The sequence below is a fragment of the Lampris incognitus genome, chromosome 1 (genome assembly GCF_029633865.1).
Source record: "Lampris incognitus isolate fLamInc1 chromosome 1, fLamInc1.hap2, whole genome shotgun sequence".
Lineage (NCBI taxonomy): Eukaryota > Metazoa > Chordata > Actinopteri > Lampriformes > Lampridae > Lampris > Lampris incognitus.
In genome coordinates this window covers 35970489-35988047 of record NC_079211.1, presented here as the reverse complement: position 1 = coordinate 35988047, position 17559 = coordinate 35970489, and the positions used below count along the sequence as shown (strand labels likewise).

Below are 17559 nucleotides of genomic sequence, written 5' to 3'. Positions count from 1 at the left end.
TACATGTTCGAAATAAATCATCATTCATTCATTCAAAACAGGGTGGTGCAGATGCAAAATGCACACTACCAGATTGAGTATTCGGTTGGCAATGCTTAAGGCAATTTTCTGGGCAGTGTAGATGGCCAACGCTCCAGGCAACAGGCAAGATAGACATAGGCTCTGCATGTTTTCTGGCAACAAGATGTTAGAGCAACAATGGTGAGGCAAGTCTTGCTCATTGTTGCTCACCAGTGATTCCAAGAAGGTTGCCCCAAGCGTCAAGGCCTTGATCCCAACACCAATAGCACCTCTGTTATGAATTTAATCTGCATTCCTCGGGGTAGAGCATGGCAACGACACTACCACTACCCCGTTTGAGGTAACCATTCTGCTACAGTAGTTCACTGTCACAGTGTTGGGTTGTAGTGTTCTTTTGGATAAAAGCATAAATAGCCATGCAAACATTAAAAGTTAAAAGCTGTACAGTATATTTCAAACACTGCTTAATTAAAAGCTGTACAATACATTTTAAAGACTACATAGTTAAAAGCCATACAGTGCATTTGAAAGATAATGTCAATTTTCAGTGATAACCTTTTTGTGTAGCCACTTTCCATGTTCACCTCATATCCCGCTTATGGGGTGCTAAACATTCCACTACAGTGCATCAGGCTCCCCAGGCGAGTTTGCGTCGAGTAAAACAAGGTCGAAGGAGGCTCTTGTAATCCAGGATTCTGTTGTTCTGTTTAGCTTTTGTTTCCCCTTGTTAAATCCTTATACCGTTGATTGTTCATGCTGCGATGGTGCCCCTCAGGGTTTGTGCTTAGGTTTGGGGTATCCCATTCCTTGCCTGGTAACTAGGTAATTAGTGTTGTTTTGTGTCAGATTAGAGGGTGAATGTCTGAGTGTCTCTCCTTTTGTCTTTACAGAAACGCCACAAAGCGGACAATGTTGTCAACAAAAAGGAATGTCAAGGTATAGATGGTCATTACTTGTTTTCTTTTTTAATGGGTAGTCTGCAGGAGTCTGTTAATGCGAGGTCAACGATTACTACACATACTTAGTCAATGTTGAATCTTCTGTTGTCAGCGAGCAAATGTCTGAACATTTTGCATCACATGTGTTTTGTGGACCCTTTATGCATTAGATAAACAAACAAAAAAATTAACCATGCTAAGATTAATCATGTGTGTTTTAACACCAACCCCCATCTCTCTCCTTCCCCCTTTGCCTCTGTCTTTGACTCTTTCTCCATCTCTTTCCTTCTCACTTTCTGTACCTCCACCATATCTCTTTCCACTCACCACAGTTTTGCGGAATGGTGCCTGGGAGATTGTGCACTGGGAGAAGGTATGTTACCAAACTGTCACGTTTGAGGCTCTAAAGTGTGAATTGTGATTATCATCAGCAGTCAGTAATGGATGTTTTTTTCCTCCCTCATCTTCTGTTTGGCTCAGCTGGAGCAGAGAAAACATGATAATGTTTTTTGTTGCCAGTATCACTTCCCAATATGTTCTTATCAAACAGAGAAATTTCATGTGTACTCACGTATGAGCCTACACACGCGCGCGCGTGCACGCACGCACGCACGCACGCACGCACACACACACACACACACACATTGGCGTCCAGCCACTAATTAATCCAATATTTCCATGTGGGTGGCCACGAGAGGGCTATGCCAGAGGACAGAGAGCAGCTTCCTCTCTGATTTTTCAAAGAGCCAACTTAATTACCATGACCAATGCAACATGCCTACGACCAGAAGGTGTGAAGAACCAGAGCAGAAATAAAGTAGAAGATGAAGACCATTTAGTAGCTGGTGATACTGGTCCTGCTGATCCACATGTACCATATAGCACCATAATCCTGTATCTCTCATACAGCCTCATGATAGACAGGCTTGTGAGACAGATGAGGCATACAATTTGATTTGTCACTTTAAATATGCAACCATGTTGGTAAACTAAGTTTAATAGCTGCAGATTTAGCATTATTTTATTAAAGTGTCTGTAAATATATTGTCGCAGGCGACAGGCATGGGTGCAAGTCTATGAATATTGGGATGGCATCCAGCGCTTTACCTGTGCCCCCGTCCATACAATACAATACAATACAATACAATACAGTACAGTACAGTACAGTACAGTACAGTACAATACAATACAATACAATACAATACAATACAGTACAGTACAGTACAATACAATACAATACAATACAGTCAACTTCATTAATCCCACTAGGGGCAATTTGTTTGGAGAAGCTTGTGAACACAAAACACAGTAACATGCAAACAAACAAATAACACAAACAATAAAAACACCACAGGGAGCTAAATGTGGAATAAAATCTATAAAAGTAAACAATAAGAAACGCAAGATAAACTTGATAAAGACAATAAAACAATCTGATAAAAAAACACTATGGAGCATTTAACAATAGAGTTGCAACAGGTATGAATAATTTAGAATAACTGTTAGTTTTACAAGCAGGTGAAACATAACGATGCCCTGATGGCAACAGAGAAAATTCACTTGCTACAACATGTCCAGAAGAAGCCAAAATATTTGCTGCTTTCTGGAGGATTTGTTGGTTGCAAAAAGAATTCAGATGACTTTGTTTCACTCCGGTGATCTTAGAACAGATTTTAACAATGTTGTTCAGGCTGTTTTTGTCTTTTACTGTGAGGCTGTAAAACCAGCAGATAAAAGAAAAACTTAGAAGACTCTCAATAAAAGATTGATAAAAGCAACAGAGGATGACAGGATTGGCAGAAAAGGAATTTAGTTTATGGAGAAGGTGAATTCTCTGTTGCCCCTGTTTCACAATAGCCTCAGTGTTCACATCAGGTTTAAGGTGGTCATCGATGATAGTGCCCAAATATTTGTATGATGTAAGTGGTTGTGTCAGGAAGAGTATCCAACGTAAAATTTTGCCAATCAGTATGTGGATTGACAAGACCATACTGGATCAGTCGAGGCCTGGGTTAACAACAGCTGCCATTGGTGCTGTGCCCTCACATGGTACCGATGGAAACTGTAATATCAGCTGTGGCGACCACTGAAAAACGGGGAGCAAGCCGAAAGAAGAAGCCTGTCAGTATATTGTTGTCGTGAGCCCCATGGTGGTTGCTGCACATCTTAATCACCACGTGATCATCACCATAATGAAAAATGGATCGCTCACGGTTGCAAAATGATCCACAACATAACAAGCACTCTTTTTATGATACCCCCCCCCACAATATTTACCCCCCCATGTTACATTTCTTGACATTTTAACACATCAGAATATAATACAGTAATTACAGCATACGTAACAGTACACCCCACATATAGTATCAACATGTTCACTTTCCTTGGGGTTGCTGGCCTTAAATAATGAATAGTTTTTACATCTTGGATCATGCATATTGTAAAACCTGCTTCTGTCTCTGATTTAGCCTAGGCCTCAATCGAGTTCCTTTACTTAGTAACTTCTCTTAGTAATCTAAATTTTTAGGTTGGTGTAATTCCACATATTAAATACCAGAATTTTTTTTTTTATTCACATCACTGGCACTGAATGGGATCAAATAATGGTTATTTGCAGAGATAGGGTGAACATTATGAATAGTCATTAGGGGTGTGTTGTCATATGAAATGCAAAGTTGCAGCTCATTTTTTGGCCACTTTTATCACACGAAAGGATGGAAAGGATTAAGAAAATTCTTCTGCTGCAGTTGTTGAAATATGGAAGATGCTAATTTCCCTCATTTGTTGTACAGTGCTCAGCTATAATGGACTCCTGCTAGTTCTATTTCTCGTCTGGAGATAGGCCTCTGAGTTTCCTTTTTTCAGGCATATGTATTTAAACCGACTCATGTTTCCTCTTACACTGTCTAAAGGCAGTGCACGCCAATAACTGGTCTCTTCTTCACAGGTTGAGGTGGGCGACATTATTAATGTAAATGGCAGGGATTTCGTCCCTGCAGACGCTGTCATTTTGTCGTCCAGGTACAGAGGTCCCGTCATGCTGCCAGACCTCCGGGGAACCTCTCCCCTCCTCCTCCCTCTCCTGCTGTCTCACACAGCTCTCCATAAGGAAGTGATGGCAAGGTTCAAATGGGGAGGCCACAATATAGAAAAAATAAAATAAAATGAAAAATAAGGGTCTATTTGTGTCCAATAGGTTTTGGACAACCACTTCTTTTGATTATTTTGCCCTAGCCACAGTTGTTAAAGTACGATTGGAACATTTAAGGCATTTTTGGAAATGAACATGAGGTTCTGCATGAGCCATCTCTTCCTTAGGTGGCAGAGTTATTTGTATTGTCATTTTGGACTAGCAGTGATCAAACCTTTCTTCGTAAACCTATCTACTCCTTCGCCTTTTCAAAATCCATTTGGCCCTGATTATTTTAGGCTTATTACCCTGTATAATTTATTTGCTCTGTGTGGGTCTGAACTTACATTAATTAATTAATTTATTTATTTATTTATTTTGCAACCTTTGTCGGTACAAAAAATGAACAAAAAACTAAAACTGACTGCAAAGTTCATAGCTCTCTTGGCAATCTTATTTTTCTTGCCATTGTATTTTTTTTTTTTTTTGGCAAACGCCTTTATCTTATAGATTAGTAAATCCAGCCTTTATTTTACACAAAGCACATTTCAGGCAAGCAATTTCAAATATTATTTTGCCCAAATGGTTTCATTGAAAAGGGGAATCAACCAATCATACCCTCTGATCATGCAGGGTTTGACCATTTTGCTCTTCTCTCTTCCCTCCTGTGTTTGGTGTCTGTCTGTGTCTCTGTGTTTGTTATTATTATTATTTTTTTTATCTTCATTCCACTTCCCCCCTCATCCTCTCCTTTCCTGCCCCCCCCCGTGCGACTGATTGCTGTACACTCTCCTGCCTCCTGCTGGTGTGTGGTGGGTAATATCAGGTGGCTGTTGGGGAAGTAGTCAGAGCGGCCAATGGGGATCACCTCCCAGCTGACCTCGTCATTCTGTCTTCCAGGTCAGAAAACCAACAACTCTGTCAAAAACAGGCGAGGTAGAGGTCAGGGCTGTGGGGGAGGGCACTTGGAAAGGTGATGCATACAGTATACCAACCCGGACTGGGTACTTAGCTAGAGGCTAAGACCTTTTCTCTCTCTGCTGACACTGCTGATAAATATTTAATTTTCCACTCTGGAGAAAGGAAGATGCCTCTTGATTATGTTGGCAAAAACCAGATATTGAGGTGCCAGATGTCAAGGAACACCATGGTCTTCACTTTTTCCCTCTGTTTTTCACCACATGGCCATTTATATGATTAATTTTATTTATATTGAAGATTATTTTGTTGCACAAACAGTTATACAACTGACCTGTTTTGATGTTTGGCTGAGACTTGCAGAACAGCCCCCAAGTAAATATGGCATAAAAAGAGCATGTGCTCAATTTGGGTGTGAATGTATTTTCCGTGTTCTTACCTTTGCATGGCTTTTATTGCACCCTGGATGTAGAAGTCTTATTTGATGTGACAGTCTGCATGCGGTCACATTCCAAGATCAGGGAAAATGTATCTTGGGATTGTAGTTTTGCCCAGTTGCGAATGTATCTGATGACAACATGTCACTGTCATTTGAAAAATTTGTTTGTCATTAACAATCAGCATTACTGAAGAATAGTGCTGTTTTGTGAATGGGACCACTGTTCTACATTGGATAGTACTGGTTTTAGAATTCAGCATCTGCCATCGTAGCAAAGCTCGGCTGCTCTCCATGGAACAATGCTCTCATGAGATGGCTAAATCCAGCAGATTCTAAAACTCCCATTGATCAGGTTTGGGCTCCAGTGCTCAGGCCCTGAGTTTAAATTTATCTTTCCACCCTGTGTGATTTTGGACCAACCCTGGATGTGTATAAATCATTATATTAAAAGGGAAGCTAACCAATGACCCAGCTCACCTTAAACACCGGCACGCTCTAACTCCCTGTCCCTGTGCCCAGTGTCTGTCAGAGGCCCATTTGTCTGCCCTGTTTGTTGTGCTCAGCATGCGTGCTTGCTCATCTTACCCTGCTCTCTTTTCTCTCTCTCTCTCTCTCTCTCTCTCTCTCTCTCTCTCTCTCTCTCTCTCTCTCTCTCTCTCTCTCTCTCTCTCTCTCTCTCTCGCACAAACTGTTTCTCTTTCTATATAAATGCTTCTCTGTGGTATACTGTAGAACTTGAGCACAGTGCCAAACAATGATGTTGTCCTAGTCCATTTCTACAAAACTGCAATTCACACCTTTAGCTGTTAGCAGTTAGTTTTGATCCAGAATCTGAATGATTACTATCATTCAGCAGAAAATTCAGGTTTTTCTAATCAGATGAAAATGTAGAGATAACATCTTTGTTTGCAGTGATCTTGTGTCATTCTGTATTCCTGCTATACTTCTAACACATTTAATGGATGATTGAGAACAACTTTTATGTTTAACTTTTTCAACCACTGCTGTTAAATGTAAAAAATACCAACATGTGTAATGGTTTTTCAGTTATATGTACAATTCATAACGAATAGGTGAGATTAGAGACAATATTCAATAGTCAAGTTATAGCTTACTTGTCTTCATATTAACTTATTGCCTCGCACAGCAAGCCCATGTAAATCGCTTTGCTCATTATGTTCTATATCCAGAGCAAAATCTGAACTCACGAGATATAGGGGTTACTATGCGAGGCTTATTAACTTCTACTCCAAGCTTCTCTTTCTCTCTTAAAACAGTGAACCACAGGGTATGTGCTACATTGAGACATCAAACTTGGATGGAGAAACAAACCTTAAAATCAGACAGGTGATCAAATCTTTTTTTTCTTTTTTCTAATTTTATGTGGTGTAAGTTGCGTTGTTAATATGAATTGCAAATATTCTGCTGTGACAGCAGGGACAATTGTAGCAAGTACAGGCAAATCTTAGTTAGGAATCACACGTGTTTAAAAAAAAAAAAAAACCCAAACAAAGCCCATTTGTGCTCCATTTTACAACAGGGTCTCCAGATAACCTCAGAGATTAAGGACATCGACAGCCTGATGCGTGTCTCTGGGCGCATGGAGTGCGAGAGCCCTAACCGCCACCTCTACGAGTTTGTGGGGAATATTCGATTGGATGGACATAGGTGGGCACTGACTTGGAGGTCTATGTTTGTCACCTTGCTCATCTGCCCCAGGCAGTTGCCGTCAAAGCTCAAAAACCAGTTACCTAGGAGCAGAGCCAGTTTCTATGCATTAGGAGTATTTAGTCTGCTTTACAAAATATAGGACCTAGTTCAGTGGTAACTGGTTATTGTTTTGTTGGGGGGTATTTTCCACCCACTGGCTGTTATGCTATTATGACTATTCTCGTAGGGTATAACAAACTTCTACATAATGAGCATCAGCAGAGGTAGAAATGTCTAGAAGATATACTTGGTTGTAATGATTAATAAATGTAACAATCTCTTTTCAAATGGATACTGTCCATTGTATCCCAGCATACTGTTACACAAGCGAGATGTTCTATTTCGTGATACTTTATACCTTTTTTGGGCTCAGCACAATAACATTTTTATCTTAAGTTTACCATTTAATAAGTGCAGGGGATTTAGCTTGTAACTGTTGTTGCTATGTATTTGTACAAGTACTTGCTGAATTTCCCGGACTACAGGTCGCATTGGAGTATAAGTCTCACTCAGCAAAAAATGTGTTGTTGCAAGGAAACAACATATATAAGTTGCTTTGGTGTATAAGTCACATTTATGTGGTGGTACATTATAGAGCCCTGTGGCGGACTGTTTTTGCAAAATCCCGCTCCCACAATGTGTGTCCACTCCCACCTGCTCCCGCAAACCTTCTGACTCCTGCACAATAGAGTTCGTGATTATGTGTCTTCTCCCACTCCGCAGGGAAAACATGTTATTTTACTGTGTAGTATTGATAAAGAGATGCATATCTGTCCATAATAACATAGTGAAGTTGTGTTCTAGTGCATAATTACATTCATACAAGTGCAGTTATTCTAGTGCAATAAGTACAGCTATTCTTTTTTTTTAATTCTCTTTTTATTGAGTTATATGAAAATAGAAAATAAAACACATAGTAAAAAATAGAACACCAAACTTAATAAATAGAACCAGAATGTTGGGGTGTACCTTCATGATATTCAAACCTCTTTACAAAAAAGGTTAGGAAAGAAAGAAGGAAAACAAAATTCACATTAAACAATTGATGGTTGTACAGGTGCAATGTCTCTAATCCAACTTTGCCATCTTCTCAAAAACTTGTCCTGTGGCAGTCTAATAGAGAAAGCAAGGGCGGCATGGTGGCCCAGTGCTTAGCGTTGTTCTCACAGCAAGAAGGCCCTGGGTTCAAACCCCAGGGTTGTCCAACCTTGGGGGTCATCCCAGGTTGTCCTCTGTGGGGAGTTCGCATGTTCCCCCCATGTCTGCAGTGGGTTTTCTCCAGGTGCTCCAGTTTCCCCCACCATCAAAAAAGATATACATGTTAGGGTTAATACTTCTGTCTCTGCCCCTTACCTAGGCATGGCAAGATTAACTGGAGTTGGTCCCTGGGTGCTGCACGGTGGCTGCCCACTGCTCCTAGCTACACAGCTAGGATGAGTTACACGCAGAGAGGAGTTTCCCCACAGGGAGTAATATAGTAGATATATATATTAAAAAAATTAAAAAAAAAAAATCAGAAGTAATTCTTTCCATCATAAAGAGATCATAAATAATGTCAATCCAATCGTCAACTGTAGGTATTTCTGGTTTTAGCCACTTTCTAGTAATGGCTTTCCTTCCAGCCGCACTTAGAATCCGAAATAGATATCCATCATAAGAAGTAACATTTCCTGATGGCAGGGTGCCAAAATACAGGGTCTCTAGTTTAAATGGGATGTCCAACTGGATTACTTTTTGCAAAACTTTATGAACCTCCTGCCAGAAAGGAATTAATATTGGGCAAGACCAGAATATATGATAGTGATTTGCCTCAGAGAAACCACACTGTCTCCAGCAGTTGGAAGATTTAGTATAATGACTGTTTTGAACTGGAGCAATATAGAACCTAATGATCTTTTTCCAACAAAACTCTCCATAAAGCTGAACTTGAAGTTTTCCATTGTAGCTCACATGCATTTTCCCATTCCTCTTCTGTTATTCCAAGGTTTCCTTCGTTTCCCCATTTTTGTTTCACATATAATGAGTTACATTTTGTTTGTTGTAGACCCTTACAGAGTTTTGAGATGTTTTTTTGGTTTGAGTTAAAAACATAAGCTTCTATGAAGATTTTAGTATAATATCCAAGTACACTTATTTATTTATCTTCATTAATTGCTCAATATAATGTTGAACTTGGAAGAAATCTGTAAAAATCGTTATTATTCAAGCCATGTTGCATCTTAAATTTTGGAAATTCTTCATGGACCCCTGATGCATAAAAGTACAGTATGCTTTTAAGCCTTGAGTCACCCACCCCTTAAACCTTACATCTAATCTATTAGGTGCAAAATCCGGGTCATACGCACATCTCATCTCATCTCATCTCATCATCAGCTGCTTCTCCGGGGTCGGGTCATGGTGGCAGCAAACTAAGTAGGGTACTCCAGATGCCCCTCTCGCCAGCAACACCCTCCAGCTCCTCCTGGGGGATCCCAAGGCATTCCCAGGCCAGATTGGACATGTTGTCCAGCGAGTTCTGGGTCTACCCTTGGGTCTCCTCCCAGTTGGATGTGCTCGGAAAACCTCCAAAGGAAGGTGCCCAGGAAGCATCCTAATCAGATGCCCGAACCACCTCAACTGGCTCCTTTTTACATGAAGGAGCAGCGGCTCTGCTCCGAGCTCCCTCTGGATGTCCGAGCTCTTCACCCTGTCTCTAAGGCTGAGCCCAGACACCCTACGGAGGAAACTCATTTCAGCTGCTTGTGTCTGTGATCTCACCCTTTCGGTTACTACCCAAAGCTCCTGACCATAGGTGAAGTTGGAACAAAGATTGACTGGTAAATTGAGAGCTTTGCCTTCTGGCTCAGCTCCCTCTTCATCACAATGGTCCAGTACAACATCCACATTACTGCTGATGCTGCACCAATCCGCCTGTCAATCTCCTGCTCCATCCTACCCTCACTTTTGAACAAGACCCCGAGATACTTGAACCCCTTCACTTGAGGCAACAACTCATCCCCAACCCGGAGGGAGCAATCCACCATTTTCTGGTAGAGAACCATGGCCTCAGACTTGTAGGTGCTGACTCTTATCCCGGTCATTTCACACTCGGCTGCAAACTGGCCCAGTGCATGCTGGAGGTCGCGTTCTGATGGAACCAACAAAACCACATCATCTGCGAAGAGCAGAGATGCAATTCTGTGGTTTCCAAAATGGACAGACTCCTCACTTTGGTCTCGCATTGAGATCAAGACGAAACCTGTCCATGAATATTAAAAACAGAATCGGAGACAAAGGACAACCTTGCCTGAGTCCGACACCCACCAAAAATGTGTTTGACTTTATGCCGAGAATGTGGACACAGCTCTCACTTTGGTTATACAAGGACCAGATGGCTTGTAGCACCGCCCTCGTACCCCATACTCCCGCAGTACCCTCCACAGAGTGCCCTGGGGTACACGATCGTAAACCTTCTCCAAGTCCACAAAACACATGTAGACTGGTTGGTCAAACTCCCATGCCACCCTCAGCACTTCCACAAGGGTGAAGAGCTGGTCCATTGTTCCATGGTTCCTCCTGAATCCGAGGTTCGACAATCGGTCGGAGCCTCCTTTCCAGCACCCTAGAGTAAACTTTCCCAGGGAGGCTAAGCAGTGTGATGCCCCGATAATTTTGACATGGGACGTGGGTCATACGCACACCATCTCAAAACTTTGAAAGCCTCCTTTAAATGATTGTGGGCTATTACATCGTTTCACAGCTTAAGTGGCAAACGAATCCATGGACTTCCCAAATCAATTAAGTTATTCAGCAAAACCTCTTCCCCAGTTACAGCTTGAATTGGATACTCCTCTGTTATAGCCTCCTCAATCTCTTTCCACCGAGCAAAATATTCTGCATTACACAGGTCAAAGGTCTTAATAGAGCAGCAATATAATAATCTTTTAGACACAGGAATGTGACCCCCCCTCCCTTGTTTTTCGCTAACTGTAGACTCTGATATCTAATTCTTGGTCTTTGCCCTTGCCAAATGTACATTGAAATAAGTTTCTCCCATTCCTGAAATTGTTGGTCAGGTAGATTTAGTGGAAGGGACTGGAAGAGATACAGCAAACATGGCAAAATATGAATTCTAACCGATTCAATTTGAGAACTAAAATTAAGAAGCGGTATTAGGTCGCATCTCCTTATGTATTCCCTAATCTTACTTATTTGGTCGTACTCTTATTTTTGCCTTGTCTGGTTTTATTTCTTTGTAAAGCACTATTAAACATTGATAAAATTATTGTTGTTGTTGTTGTTGTTGTTGCGAGAACAATTTTGTTAAATCTTTTGGTATATTTACTCCCAAATATCTCATGGATAGTGCTTCCCACTGTAACTGAAACTTTGTTGTCATGTTTTTTGAGGGGCTATAGTTAAAACTGAGAATTTGTGTTTTTAAAATATTCCGTTTATAACCAGAGAAGGAACCATATTGTTTTAGAAGTGAGTATAACTGTTCTAGCAAATTTTCTGGGTTGGATAGATATATAAATACATCGTCAGCAAATAAGGTAATCTTTTGTCCTCCTCCCTTCATAGCTATCCCTTTAATATTTTTATTCTGAATAATCCACTGGCTCAGGGTTTCAATAAAAATTGCAAACAAAAGAGGTCTAATTGGGCAGCCCTGTCTTTTTTCCCATTCTAAAACAAAGGGGTTGGCTATTGCTCTATTTATCTTAATTCTTGCCTTTGGTTTATCATAAAGAGCTTGTATTGTTTTAATAAATGTACTATGAAAGCCGAATGTATCCAAAACGCTATATAAAAATGACCAATTCACACAATCAAAAGCTTTTTCCGCATCTAGACCCACCAACACCGCTTCTAAATTGTACTATGTTATATAGTTAATTACATGTAAGGTCCATCTAATGTTAGCTTGAGTTTGTCTTTGGCGAACAAAGCCCGTCTTATCTAGGCCAATGATTTGTAGTAAAAGTCCCTCTATTCGTTTTGCCAATATATGTGTAAAGATTTTATAATCCTGGTTTAACACACTTTCTGGTCTAAAGTTGCCACAATCCAGTTTATCCTTTCCTTCCTTGGGATCAATTAAATTACTGCTTCCCTCCAGGAGTGGGGTATCTTACTGTCCTTAAGGACCCAGTTAAAGTTGGACTGCATGACAGGGATCAAAGAATCCTTCATTACTTTGTGCCATTCTGAGGGGAACCCGTCTGGGCCCGGGGCTTTGTTTGATTGGAGATGAGCTATAGCTGTGCTTATTTCTTTCTCCGATATTTCAGCTGCGAGCTGATTACTCTGCTCACTGGTTAATTTAGGTAGGCAGATGGTCTTAAAGATATCCTCCATTTTTACTTTGTCAAACAGGCTGGGAATATAACTCTGATAAAATTATTCAAAACAACTTTGTATATCTTTTAATTTGTAGTGTATGAGGTTAGTCAAAGGGCTTTTAATTCTATGAATTGAATTCTCATCTTGTTGGGGTTTTTTTTCAGTTTATAAGCTAACAATTTTTGCTGGCTTTTTCCCCTTCATAATATTTCTGTTTTGTAAATATTAACCTTTTTTGCATTTCTTTTATGTAGATCTCATTTATTTCATTCTTTTTCTTCATTAGTTCTCTAATTTTTTGGTCAACTGTGTCTTTGTGGTCTCGTTCTAATTGTTTCAGTTCTGATTGTAGGTGATCTAACTTTTTTGCCAAGACCTCTTTAAGTGAGAACTGTTGCCAATTATTTTACCTCGTAGAACAGCTTTACATGCATCCCAAAGTATCGCAGGGGAGACCTCGCCATTATCACTCTATTCCAAGTACTCTTTAATATCCACTTTGATTTGGTCCTTCATATGGTTCAGGATGAGTGTTTAATCTCCACAAAGTATTTCTTTGATCCAGTTCAAGATTCAGTTTTAAGTAAAGAGGGCTGTGGTCCAACAGATCCATAATACCTGTCACAGTCACCAACCCTATGTAGGTCTTTGCCAAAGGTAAAAAATAATCTATCCTGGAGTATACTGAGTGAGGGTTGGAGAAATATGAATAGTCCCTCTTTAATGGATTCAATTCTCTCCAGACATCTACTAACCCAATATCATTGATCGGAGTTAAATTTCTTATTTATCAGTGTAGGCTGAGTTATGTGTGCATTTGAAGAATCCAGATTAAGGTTTTATTTAATGTTAAAATCCCCACCGCAAATCAGGACCCCCTGAGTTTCTGTTATTATCAATTCAAATAATTGTCTAAAAAAATGTTCCATTCAGAATTAGGAGGAGCATAAACGTTTAGTAAAGTTATCAGTGATCCTCCCAATTTTCCTCTTAATCAAAACATATTTCCCCCCTGTATCTTTCTTTTCAGATATGAGTTCAAAACTAATTTTGCTTGAGATTAGTATCGCTACTCCCCTCCTATGTCCGGCTGAATGTGATGAAGAAAACTAGTATTTAAAGCCCAATCTTTTTAGTTTAGCATGCTCCATATCTGTAAGGTGTGTTTCTTGCAAAAAAAGTGACTTCGACTTAATTTCTTTTCAATTTGGATAATATCTTGGTTCTTTTGATTGGATTGAGTAAACCATTTACGTTATAAGTTACAATCTTAACTGCTTTCATTTAGCATCCAATAAAAATGTCAACACAAATATTGATTGTAACCTTAATGTATCAAAGGCAACACCCCAGAGGCTGTAGATAACGGCAGCAAAAAAAAAGAAGCCCTTGGATGGGCAAGAAAATAGTAAAAACACTAAGACTGACTAGTATGTTAAACATCCATCCATCCATTATCCAAGTCGCTTATCGTGCTCTAACTGAAGAATTAACTTCCATATGTGGGGTCTTCATTCTGACCCTAAATAAATCCAGATGGAGAGAGGGTTTTGAGGGGAATCCTTTCCCCCCGATTGGTGGGAGAGGGCCCTCGTTTGCCAACAGGCCTTTGTCCATTCTAATATCTATTTAGGTATATGGCTAAGGAACTACCTCCGACCATTAAAAGTATATTCATAGTTATCGACACCAACAAGATGCTATTCTAATATGCAATAATTATTTACAGTCAGTTATTCCATGACTGAAAACTATGTCCTTGGCTCCCCTTATTTGAATAGAGACTCACCCTTTCTTCTCTTGGCTCGCCAGTAAGCATCAATTTCCATTTCTTTCAAAGTCATGTACAGTCACACTGGGTCCTGCTGCCTAAAAGCCTGGAGCCTTTCCTTGTAGTCCTTAATCCTGCCAGTGTCTTGCTGGTTCCCCGGTCTCCTGCTCATGTGCCATGATGAATGCTGAACCTGATCCAGAAGACACACCGGATGTCTGATTACAGCCTCTGGGAGCCCTCTCTTTGCCTTGTCTGTGGTCGCTTCCTCTTCCGATCCATACAGCACTGTTCCTTCCTCGTAGAAAACTCTTAGCTTGGCTGGGAACTGAGTTTGAAATTGGATTTTCTTCTCCTTTAACACCGATTTCGCTTCGGTGTACTCCCTTCACTTTTTCAAAACATCAGGTGCATAGTCATGATCGAGATTTACTCTTTTTCCGAGATGTTCAAATCCCTGCTTTTGCCGAGCCAGTCTCAACATTTCTTCTTTCATTCTGTAGCTTGACATTTCAACTACAATGGACCTCGGGGAGGAATCTGAGGGCGGCTTTGGCATCAGGGTGCAATGCACTCTTTTAATTCGCAATTCCAAAGAGTAACCGGTGCTCTGAAAAGGAAACCATTGATGGAGAGTTCTCCCTGAGTCCGTCTTAAACGCCATATATTCTGATATTGTCTCATCTGGAACAGCCCTCTAAGTTCGTCAGTTTGGCGTCCAGGTGAACCTGAACTGTCAGCAGCTCATTTACTGCTTCCTCCGTTGTTTGAATTTGGGTTTTGGCTGCATCAGTTCACTCTTCTGCCTCCCTGATTGTTGTCTTAAGTTTTATTTATTTTGTCTTGAATTACTTTCAGCTGCTGACTTATCGTTCCTAAGCTCCCTCAATTTTTTCAGTATGAGACCCAGATTCGTGTTGTCTTTTTGTTCTTCACTGAGGTCCATTGCATATCTTTATCCTCCATAGCGCTGCTAGCCTGGGAAGCTGGCTGACCCTGTCTTCTTCAAGTAACTCAATTTCAAACTGCATTGACTTCTTTTTATTAGGCACTTTCAAAGCCCACAATTTTGAATCAGATTGAATCAAAGGTTTTTGTAGATTTGAGTTGTAATGGGCTTTTAACTTTGTCGGGTGCATGTTTAACTTTGCTGCCATCTCCTTGCTTGCAAACCCAGAAGTCCAAGTACACATATTCTAGGGCAAAATTACATTGTATTTATTTATTTTACTTATTATTTCACAGCACAGTGCCGCTTGGCCCAGACCAGATCTTACTCCGAGGAGCCCAGTTAAGGAACACCCAGTGGGTCCATGGTATTGTCGTCTATACAGGACATGACACCAAGCTCATGCAGGTAAAACATTTTTGTTTTTAAGTTTGAAGGGTTTCTTTAGTTGCCACTTTGAATTTACACAACTTAGACAATTTGAAAGGAAGTACAGGTTTTGTCGGTGACAAAAGAAAAACTCCAAGTAGCTGATAATAATATTTCAACCTAAAAGAACAATTACAAAAAACAATAAATAACAAAAGATGGCACAGAAACATATATATAAACCTTGGCTATCGGACCTTCAAACCTCCGAAGTTTACTGAGCAGACCTGGTAGATAAAAATCACTTTCGTGTGAAACTATATTTTGTTGATGGTGTGGTACTGATGGAATTTCACTTGCTGATACATGGAAATACGCGTGTTAAACCTGAAAACAAAAATTTGTGAAACATGTTTGATTGCCTGTGCTTCCATGTCTTTTGAATATACTGCCTTATCATGGTATTTCAATATGCTTCAGCCTTTCAACATTCCATCTGATCCTCTCGTTCAGCTTCCTGCAACAGGATGTTCAAATAAACAAGTTTCTCCTGTTTCATGCACATAACACCTTGTTATTGTTTTGAGGTCACACATAGCAGAACATTACTTTATCCTTGGCCATACCTTTTTTTTTCTTTCCCCCATTTGTTACCGCCACCCTTTTTGTCATGTGTTACCCAGAATTCCACCCGACCTCCTCTGAAGCTGTCCAACGTGGAGCGCATCACCAACTTCCAGATCCTTGTGCTGTTTGGCTGCCTGCTGGCCATCTCTCTTGTCTGCTCCATCGGACAAACCATCTGGAAGTACCAGTATGGCAACGCCGCCTGGTACATGGATCTCAACTGTAAGAGCCCCAGCAGCGTATATACAACACTCCTTATTCCACATATTTTGTCTCACTTGTCCACGTCTGCTTAATTCTGTCATTTTGAGTTACCTTTGTTAGTGTTGTTTTGCTGTCGTTTTTATTTTATTTTGGCTCAGTTAAAGTGTTTTATCGCAACACAAGTGAAATATGTGGCAATGCGGGAATTAGTGAATTCCCTGTAATCTTTAAGAGAAAACTGACATGCATAGACATGTAATGTGAATGTGTAAAAGAAATGGTTGAATATCATTGCGCTGCTGTACTTTTTGGTTCCTTTCTAACATTCTGTTTGATTTTTTTTCTTTGTTGTCGTTTTTTTTAACAGCTCCAGGTAACAACCATTTAAAAGCCTTGGCCATCCGTGAATGACCCTCCCTTACTAACCCCTAACTGAAGCTCTGCCTTTGCTAAGCAAATGAAGCCCCCCTACCCTATATGGTTGCCCCCCATATTGTAAGGGCTCCATGCGGCGGACTTGTACAAACCAGGAATCCAACAATAGGTTTTTCCCCTCCAGCTCTCTTATACCTTTTGTTTAGTTCCTTTTAGTGCCTGATCCAAACAGTGTCTCTCTTTCCCTCCACTTTCTTATTTATTTATTTATCTATCTATCTATCTATCTATCTATCTATCTATCTATCTATCTATCTATCTATCTATCTATCTATCTATCTATCTATCTATCTATCTATCTATCTATTTATTTATTTATTTGCATGGTACGTTAAACACTTTGCACTTCCAAAGCCTCAGACTCCAGTCTTATTTTTCCTCTCCCTCTCATTCTTTTCTCACAAATGAATTTACAGCGGTCATATTTTCTGCTCTTTGCCTATCAGGGAGACAAGGTTGTCCCCAGGAAGCTTTTCATAGCAGGAGGCACACACTTTTTTGTTGCCTGAGCACAACATGCAGCGCAGCCCAAGGGGCAAGCAATGACATTTTCTAAATGCCTCCATTGTCTTAGTTTCCTGTGTTGATTCTCAGAAAGATGAAGACTGAAGAAAAAAGGGAAAGAGAGAGATGCAAAACCTTATCCTGTTCTAACATTGTGTACTATCATGTCTCGATTTTTTTAAAAATAGCTTGCAGTTAATTAACCATTTTTAAGCAAAC

The 17559-nt window shown here is 40.2% G+C and overlaps 1 protein-coding gene across 1 annotated transcript in view; it reads left to right on the top strand.

The window, feature by feature from the left end:
• Positions 1-17559, top strand: part of atp8a1 (ATPase phospholipid transporting 8A1) — a 218356-nt gene that overhangs the window by 74566 nt on the left and 126231 nt on the right. Inside the window, exons 5-11 of the mRNA XM_056274219.1 lie at positions 912-957; positions 1292-1332; positions 4916-4989; positions 6724-6793; positions 6987-7114; positions 15498-15609; positions 16254-16419. Of these exons, the coding sequence (XP_056130194.1) occupies positions 912-957; positions 1292-1332; positions 4916-4989; positions 6724-6793; positions 6987-7114; positions 15498-15609; positions 16254-16419 (637 nt within the window). The remainder of the gene's footprint in view (positions 1-911; positions 958-1291; positions 1333-4915; positions 4990-6723; positions 6794-6986; positions 7115-15497; positions 15610-16253; positions 16420-17559) is intronic.